The sequence below is a fragment of the Elaeis guineensis genome, chromosome 6, assembly GCF_000442705.2.
Source record: "Elaeis guineensis isolate ETL-2024a chromosome 6, EG11, whole genome shotgun sequence".
Taxonomy (NCBI): Eukaryota; Viridiplantae; Streptophyta; class Magnoliopsida; order Arecales; family Arecaceae; genus Elaeis; species Elaeis guineensis.
The window spans coordinates 11,981,097-11,989,590 of NC_025998.2; the positions used below are offsets into that span (position 1 = coordinate 11,981,097).

Consider the following 8,494-nt stretch of genomic DNA (forward strand, 5'->3'; position numbering starts at 1 on the left):
TTTGGGAAGATCATGACATATTTTCTATTGATGTACTTCTTAAATTTTGCACGTACGATAATGATAAGAGGTTAAAAGTCAGTAGCTGAAATGAACGCAAAAACCTGATCTCAATCAAGGAAAGAAGGAAGAGCATTCTGATCATGTTTAATGTTTGCCAAGTCAATGAAAGCTATATTTGCAAACTAATGACAGATAACGTATCTTTGACCTTGCTTTGCATTTGCAGTTTTCTTCGAGTTTTATGACTGCGGATATTTACATGTTATGTCTGTAAAGATTCAACAAACAGGACCAACTTCCAAGTTGCACATAGAAAAACCTATGCAATCGCTGTTCACCGTGAACGCTATCCACCAAACACATCCCATCAGACCATGTATGACATCTTGCAAGCGGATGGAATGGCTTTATAGTTAATATTTGGTAACATAGATAGCAGACTAAAAGGTGACATTGAAATTTGTTCAAGTGTATACATGATACAACTGATTGGCAATGGAAATGATGCACCAGTATCACCCTCACGCTTCATTTGATTCATCCAGCTCGAGCACTCAAGTTGGCAAAACCTCCAGAAATTCTCATAATTTGTGCTCAAGCCCAATGAACACAAGGTGATTGTGATCAGCTTGTATCCACTTCTGATCAGTGATTGTTATACCCCACACTTTATGGTCATACCATCATCTCTGCAGAGGTATCTGGCATCAATTCTTGATACCTTTCTTTGTCTACTTCCAGAGCAAATCTCATTGCCAATCAGCACTTCTAGACTCCCAACCTGGGACTTCATGTGCTGTTTTTTGGTAGAATAAGACACCTTCTTTTGAACTATGATGGCATTAATACAATGGCAATAACAAATTGCACTTCGTGCATGGTTAAAGTTCTTTTCTTTTCCTTATTTTTTTTGGTAATGGCATGGTTAAAATTCTTCCAGGCAAGTAGGAGTTTCAGTCCTAACCAAATGAAACGAGGGGGAAGAAAATTCGAGTAGCAGTCTTTAATTCAAGAAAAGAGGCCAAGTTAGTTCCTCTGGATGACCGGGTGATGCTGACGAGACAAATGGTAGATTACGTGTAACTGGGAGACCAAGCGGTGCAGTAAAAATGTGACATGAACACTGTCAGCGACCAACTTTTCGCAGCTGCTGGAGCCTGCAGGATGGATATAAATTTTAAAACAAAAATCATTTCTTATATATCACCTTCCTCAATACCAAGTGCTCAGATACATATATTATAACTATAAATTTCAGCCATTTTGAACATGATTACAGTTTGCAATTCCTTTTTTTTTTTTTGGTAAATATTGCAATTCCTTCAAAAGTCAACAGAATACTACCAGCATCCATGACAAAATAAATTAAGAGCCAAATATGATCCAAGGATATCACACAATACAGCACCACAAATTTGCCATACAAACCAAAAACAGAGAAAAAGAAAAAGGATACGTTAAATATAGATTGACTACTATTTCATGCACTGCCATGGTGCTGCACAGATGACTTTACATGCGTCCGAAAGGTTCGCTAATAAACTCCTTGGAATGATCAGTCCTGCGAAGTGTCAAACATGGATGCAGCAGCAGCATTTTGTGCTTCGCAGACATGTCTGGTTGAAAAGAAATCTAAAATTAAATAAGATTAAATTAAAACCATCAAGTAAACGTTGGAATGATGGCCAAACATGTCCTGTTCAAATTTGCGATGGCACTGGACGTTTAAGTACTGAATTAAGATTTAGAAAGCAAGTTACAGAGTCATGGTAATAAGAAACACGAAAATTCATTGTAAAAGTCAATACCAGAACTTAGCCAGAGAGCTTTCCTGATCTTTCCGACGGTTCTATAAGTTTTGAATGTATTTGAGAGCTGCTGCTTTCTCATCAGCATCCATACATGCTTCCAGAAAAGGTTTATAGCCTTCTAATTAGATAAAAAACTGCATAATTAATAAATAATCATATAATTATATAGATGATAATGCAAGTGACAAATAACAATCATGTGATTATATAAATAATAATTATCTTTCCCCCGGTTCTGCAAGTTTACATATGTGCAGATCTTAAAAGAATTTTCACTTCATCTAAAAATCCTTTATCTGCAATTTCATTTGTAATGCTCAATAATAATAAGTTCTTAAAAGAAGTGATTTAATAATATGATCGGTTGAGCCATCCTACAATACCAATATAGGAGTGATGGTCCCAAGTAAGATGCTGAGTTGAGCTAGTATAATCTTTACATACTCTTCTTTTATTTTGCATAGTTATTTTTATCAGCAGAATATTGCATGGATGAAAGAGATTACCTTCCATTAAGTTGGTTTGGATTCCATGGTTAAGAATAGTGAAATAATCATTTCATTTCTATTTATATCCTCATTTACCGGCTAGAAAAGGTGGCTAACAAGGTATCAATGATCTCTAGATCCAAGTTAGCCCAAACACGGTCTCCACCGGGCCTCCACGAGTCGGGTCGAGTCGAGTCGAGTCGGCTCCCAGGCCCGACCCATTTGTTGGCAACTCTAGTTTCGGCTAATACTCCTGCGAAGCAACACCGGAAGTCGGCAATCGGGAAGATAAGCTTCAAAGGCAATCTATTCGCTTCGGTTCCCCTACGGTGTGTTCTTTCCAACGAAGGGATGGCCGCGGCTCTCCAGAGCTCCATCTCCACCTCCTTCGCCTTCTCGTCCCTTCGTGGCCTCCCGAGCTCCTTTCTCTCGATACCTCGAAGTCCATTCTTCGGCCTATCCACCGCCAAACCTCTCCCTTCTTGGACTTCCCTGAGCTGGAAGAGCAGCAGCAGCAGCAGCAGCGTTAGGAGGTTGGTTTCCAAATCCCCCGCCGCGAAGTACATCAGAGAAGATTATCTTGTGGTATCTCTCTATACCCATCTCCTTTCCGTTCTCTGTTACCATTCTTTCTTCTTTTTCTTACTGTTTTCTTCTCTGGGTTTTTGGGTTGGGGGAGAATAGAAGAAGGTGTCGGCGAAGGAGGTGCAGGATTTGGTGAATGGGGAGAGGAACGTCCCGCTTATTGTGGATTTCTATGCTACATGGTGCGGTCCTTGTATTATAATGGCCCAGCAGCTCGAAATGGTACATCTTTCTCGCCTTAATCTCCCCTTCTTCTTCCTCCTTTTCGGTTCTTTTAAGATGTCGTGTGGTGGAATATAGGTTGTGTAATATACGAGTGCTTTCGCTTTTCTTTTGTATCTCTTTGAAAAAAGATTGATCCTTTATAGGCACAGAGTTAAATCAGACTACCTTTTTCTTTTTCAGTTTTATGAGATGAAGGATGGTAAGAATTCCATCCAGATGAAAGAAAGTTTCTTTTTATAGATTATGAAAAATAATGCGAACAATGGAAGGATGTGAACTTTGGTATAAATTGTTGGATTGAAGCAGTTGCTTTGAAGGTAAATTTGAGATGTTTGTCAAACTTCATGATGAATGTTATATTTCAAACGAAAGATTGGAATCACTGGAAGCTGCTCTGGTTCCTTGGTTGTGGTTAAGGGATGCATTATCTGAATAAGCATGCTTGAATGTGTTTATTACTGGGGATTTGGATGTTTCTATTCTAATTGCAAGAAGATTTTTGCCGAACAAGAGGGATGTTCCTTGCAATTGTGAAGAAGCATGAGATCTCAGCATCTGACTTCAGCTAATATCTCGGTCGAACTAGAAGAGCTGGTAAGCAGTAGCAATTTTGAAACGGTGTGGGGGAGCAATTTCCAAGAGACTTTTGCTCATTACATTGTTTTATGCACATAGTAGGTATTGTTCGAGTGAGGACATTTATCATAAAACAATGTAGAGGAAAAGGAATCCGAAGACAAATAACTATTAGGTATGTCTAGTATGATTAATCTAAAATCATTCTGAAATTCTATGAGTTACTTAGGATGAACACTTCCCATCAAATCTAACAGCCAGTCAGATTTAACTCATGTCTCATATCATAAAACCAGCCATGACACTTTTGATTTATGCTTTTCAAGGTTTTAAATCCCATGGGACAAAGGTGTTATGATTTCTTCATGGAATAGGATGCTCATTGTCCCGCCCCGCCCTGTCCCGACAGTAGTCTCGACCATGCATTTTAGTAGATATCCTTCATCTCTCCTCCTTCTTTCCTTTTTTTTCTTTTTTTCTTTCTTTCTTTTCTTTTTTCTACCTTCCTTTTTTCCTTCACTTTTTCTTTCTTTTTCTTCTTCCTTCCTTTTTTTTATATTTTTCTTCTTTTTCTTTCATTTTTCCCTTTCCTCATCTTCCCTTCTTTTCCTTCTTTCCTCTTTCTTCCTCTCTCCCCACGTGGGTGGCTTTCGGAGTCCTAAACCCATTCTGATCCCGTTTTCTCATAGGAAAGGAACGGGACAATAGGGATGCCCCCCATTCCACTGGGATGTAAAACCTCGATTCTTTTAGCTTATGAATAGAAAATAATTTGAAGAAAATTTGATTTGTGTTTGATATTAGTTCATAAATTGCTACATCATTAGTAAATTGATAACATTTCAAAAGTCTAATATGTTTGAATGGTTATAGATAATTTACACCATTGGATAAATTGTATGCATAGAACACGGAACATAAATCATACAAAACTAGGAGCAAATGTTATTCCAATTGCCATTACAAAATTTTGATTTTTTCATGAAAACATATTAACTACTCTAAAAGTATTCCTTATACTAATTATCGGCACACTTGTACATTATGTGGGCTTAGCATTCCAGAGCTTCCATTGATTGGTAAGTAGGTGGATCCATTTGGAACTCCTTTAGAAATATTATCTGATGAACTTCTTTCCTCTATGTTAAGTTCCCTAAGTTATCTGTTTTTTGGAACACCCCATCCCACACCACCCCCCCCAACAAAAAAAAAAAAAAAGTTTCACTTATCAGATATATATTAAGTCATGAAAAGGATTTACTAGAGATAAACAAATGCAAGGACTGTAGCAACATATGTAGTCACTGCTGATAGAAAATAGGGAACTGCATGCTCTCTCTCAAAATAATTCATTGTTCAATAATTTAATCAAGCCATTCGCCTAGAGAGTCATTAAGATGATTTGCAGTCTCATCCTTCTTTCCCTTCATCTTATGTTTGAAAGGTGCTGATGCATGCTATGAAGCTTTCTACCATATGTCACTTTGAGGAATCTTTGAGGATATATGCAGAATTATGTTCCACTTCTCCTTGTTGACTGGTTAGCCAAAGCTTGTCTCCGAGTTTGGGAAAAAATTTCCCACTCACTGTCCTCCGCAACCTCTTCACATATTTCTACTCATGTATCATGACTCCTGCATGTTACTTAAAAGTTGGAGAGATAAATTTCCTTTTTTTTTAAAATACATGGCTGAACATCCATAGTGTGATTAGACGGTGGCAAAATAGTGATTCCCATGAAGTCATAGTAGTTGAAGTCCTTGGCTCCAAGAACTGAGAACAGAATATGGAAGATGCTAATATTTTAACTGACAAAAAAAAAATTCAAAGGACTGATTCCCATGATGCTTCGTATAGGAAGACACCTTAGCTTGTTTAGAAAAAACTCTTAGTGACTGCGGAACTTCCACTCCAAGTAAATATTAGAAGATGGTCCTTTCCCCACCAAAAAAGTAAAAACAATCTTATGAACTACTTCTATTTGTAGAAGGATCTTTTATTATTGGGGAAAAGAAATTCATAGATGGGGAACTCTCTTCTGAAGCAATCTCCATGGATTTCCAAAACACTTGCAGGGTGGTATAAAATCGTGGAATGATTGTCTTATGGTGATCTACCTTTACTCTGCAGAGAATGATTCAATGTCGATTCTGCTGTAAGAGAAGAGGCAAACTGTAGTCCGGCAACAATATGTTGTGCCATTAAATATATGCTACTTCTTGTTCTTTTACTCAAAGTGGAGAGTGTGAGCAACACGATTCTTACAGCTGAGAGGATTTGTCCAATTGCTTTCCCTTCTCCTCCTCTCCATGGCTGTAGCAATTAGGAAGCAAGAACTTTCATGGTTCTTTATTCTTTATAATCCTGCTAGTGGTCAATCATTAGGCTCGAAACATATGGACTAAAGGTTTTAGTTGTTGTTCAGTGACAAGGATTGTGGTTGTCAGGGTAACCCAATCTGAATCCTTTATAGGGTAAAAAATCACAGTGAAAATTTATTGATCATCCACAAACCTATAATCAGTATAGGGTGTCAATGAGTTGGGCCAGTCTGAGTGGCCTGAAGACCTGACCTTGAAAAAAAAACAGGGATCAGGCTAAACAAATTTTAGGCCAAAAGCCCATTCAGCCAATTTTTAGGAAGTCTGGTTAATTTCGGCCTGGCTCAAGCTAGGATTTGGCAGAAAAATGAATATGGCCTGTTTTGAGCCCTGTCCAGCCAAAAATATACCAAGTCAGATTGGGCTGAAGCCTGGTACCCTCCAGCCAGGCTCGGGCTTGACTTAGAACCTTAGCTTATTTTGGCCTAGGCCCAATCCTATCAATTGGCACGCCTAAATTAGTATCTTATTGAAGATTCTGCATATGCTGTGAGTTTATCTCACTCTTGCTCCTGCTCATGCATCTTATCCTCATCTTTGATCTGCCAGCATTAGTTTTACTCAATTTATAACTTTATTATCTTGTCTTGTTTCAAGCGCTACCGTGTTCGTTAAATTAACCACCATTTGGTTTGCTAAGACAATTATGCAGTATGTTGCTTTCTACCTTTTCCTTAGCACCTCTTTCCTATTTTCACGTTCACTTGGCCCCCACTGCTACTGTTGTAAGTTTTGCAGTTCCTAGAAACAAATTCTCTATGATTTAGGAAAGGTTTGATGGTAAAATAAAAAACAACTGCTGAATGCTAATTATGCCCATAATGAGATGCATAATGCTTATTCAACAAAAAACAGAGATGCATAATGCTACTTTTGATAAGCCATTTTTCACGCAACTCTTTCGAATGAGTAAATATTCTACCAATTTCTATGTTCTTCAAGCGAACAGGTTTGTAAATGTGTTAGCTTGCTCATGAACGTGCAATATATCCTGTATTGGTAGACTTCTTTTAAGAAAATACACCACATTTATGAAACTTAAGAGAGTTTCCCTATCTGTGACATTTCAGCATTCTACATCTGTAGGATATCAATTTTGGATCTGTCATTTTCATCTTGGCTCCACCATTTTTTGTTGCTGGTGAGCCCCATTCATGACCAGCACCTTCTCTCCTGTTACGATATCATGGTTTCTGTCCTCACCAAGCTTTCTGAAGCTGTCATTCAATTCTTATTGCATGCTGATAGGTGTTCTATTCGCATCTTCTGTAAACCATGCCAGCAAGATTTCTCTAATGGTTTTAATATTTTTCAAAATACCAGTTCTCTGCATTACGTGCACAAAGTCTAATAGACTAATTGTATCTGGACCAGCTTGCTGCTGGAACTTTTTTGGAGAAAAACTTGCTGTTGGTACCGCATCTCTATCAGTATTCCTGGACAAACCAATTTTTGGGTCTTTAATGTTTGGACGGTTGGAACATTTCATGACACTCCTTGACACTTCCTGCCATAAAATCACCATGCCATCATCATTATGTGTTACATTTAGCACTTTTGTTGGAAAGCTAGCAAGTATAACATAACAATTGCACCCATTTTATGAACATTATGAACTTAAGGAGCATGGATCAGCTCATTTCACTAAATTAAGCATAGTTTTGGCAATTTTGCTTCTAATCCAAGGAACACAATTTTATAGGTAATGCCATAGTTTTGGCAATTTTGCTTCTAATCCAAGGAACACAATTTTATAGATAATGCCATAGTCATAAATTCTTATGGGCTGGTATTGACAGCAACTAGTTTGCAGCTTGCTGTGGAGTATGAGAGCAATGCACTGTTTGTCAAGGTGGACACTGATGATGAATATGAATTTGCACAAATATGCAGGTACACCACAATGAACTACGAAAATAATTGATGACATTTTACATTGCAGAGACTTGAATCTTAACATCATCTCACTATTTTCTGCCCTTTATTTTTTAAAATCTAAACCATAACAGGTTCGCGGACTACCAACACTGTATTTTATCAGCCCAGATCCAAACAAGAATGCTATTCGAACTGAGGGGCTTGTCCCATCAGAGATGATTAAAACATCATTGATAATGAAATGTGAGGACATCTTGAAGGTCTGCTGTTGTAGCTGTTTTCAGCATTGCAGATTTGCTTATGTTCTGCAAGAACATCAGTTTCAGCATCATATGGTAGCATAGCCATCCGCTCCCTCTTCTGTTAAAGATCATTCGCTGGCAATTCTAGTGACACGGTGCAACTCCAAAACTCTACTTTTGTGATTTGAAGGTGAGCTGGTTCATAGCTAGGATTGATTGTGATGATGGAACAGACTCGATACATGTAGGATGTAGAACAATACAATAGATCAATAAGCATGTTCTTCCAGTGTTTTTTTCAAAAA

At 37.9% G+C, this 8,494-nt stretch overlaps 1 protein-coding gene across 1 annotated transcript; it reads left to right on the forward strand.

Moving 5' to 3' along the window:
• Positions 1 to 2,606: 2,606 nt before the first annotated feature.
• On the forward strand, positions 2,607 to 8,210 carry LOC105047242 (thioredoxin-like protein CITRX, chloroplastic). The gene is made up of 3 exons (XM_073259190.1): positions 2,607 to 2,887; positions 2,987 to 3,109; positions 7,883 to 8,210. The coding sequence occupies exons 1-3, from the start codon at positions 2,654 to 2,656 to the stop codon at positions 7,991 to 7,993; spliced, it is 468 nt and encodes a 155-aa protein (XP_073115291.1). The 5' UTR covers positions 2,607 to 2,653; the 3' UTR covers positions 7,994 to 8,210.
• The last annotated feature ends 284 nt before the right edge of the window (positions 8,211 to 8,494 follow it).

Coding starts and splice junctions, on each gene's coding strand:
- LOC105047242 (XM_073259190.1), top strand. CDS start 2,654: ATGGCCGCGGCTCTCCAGAGCTCCATCTCCACCTCCTTCGCCTTCTCG. Junction 2,888..2,986: donor TCAGAGAAGATTATCTTGTG/GTATCTCTCTAT, acceptor GGGGGAGAATAG/AAGAAGGTGTCGGCGAAGGA. Junction 3,110..7,882: donor TGGCCCAGCAGCTCGAAATG/GTACATCTTTCT, acceptor ACTAGTTTGCAG/CTTGCTGTGGAGTATGAGAG.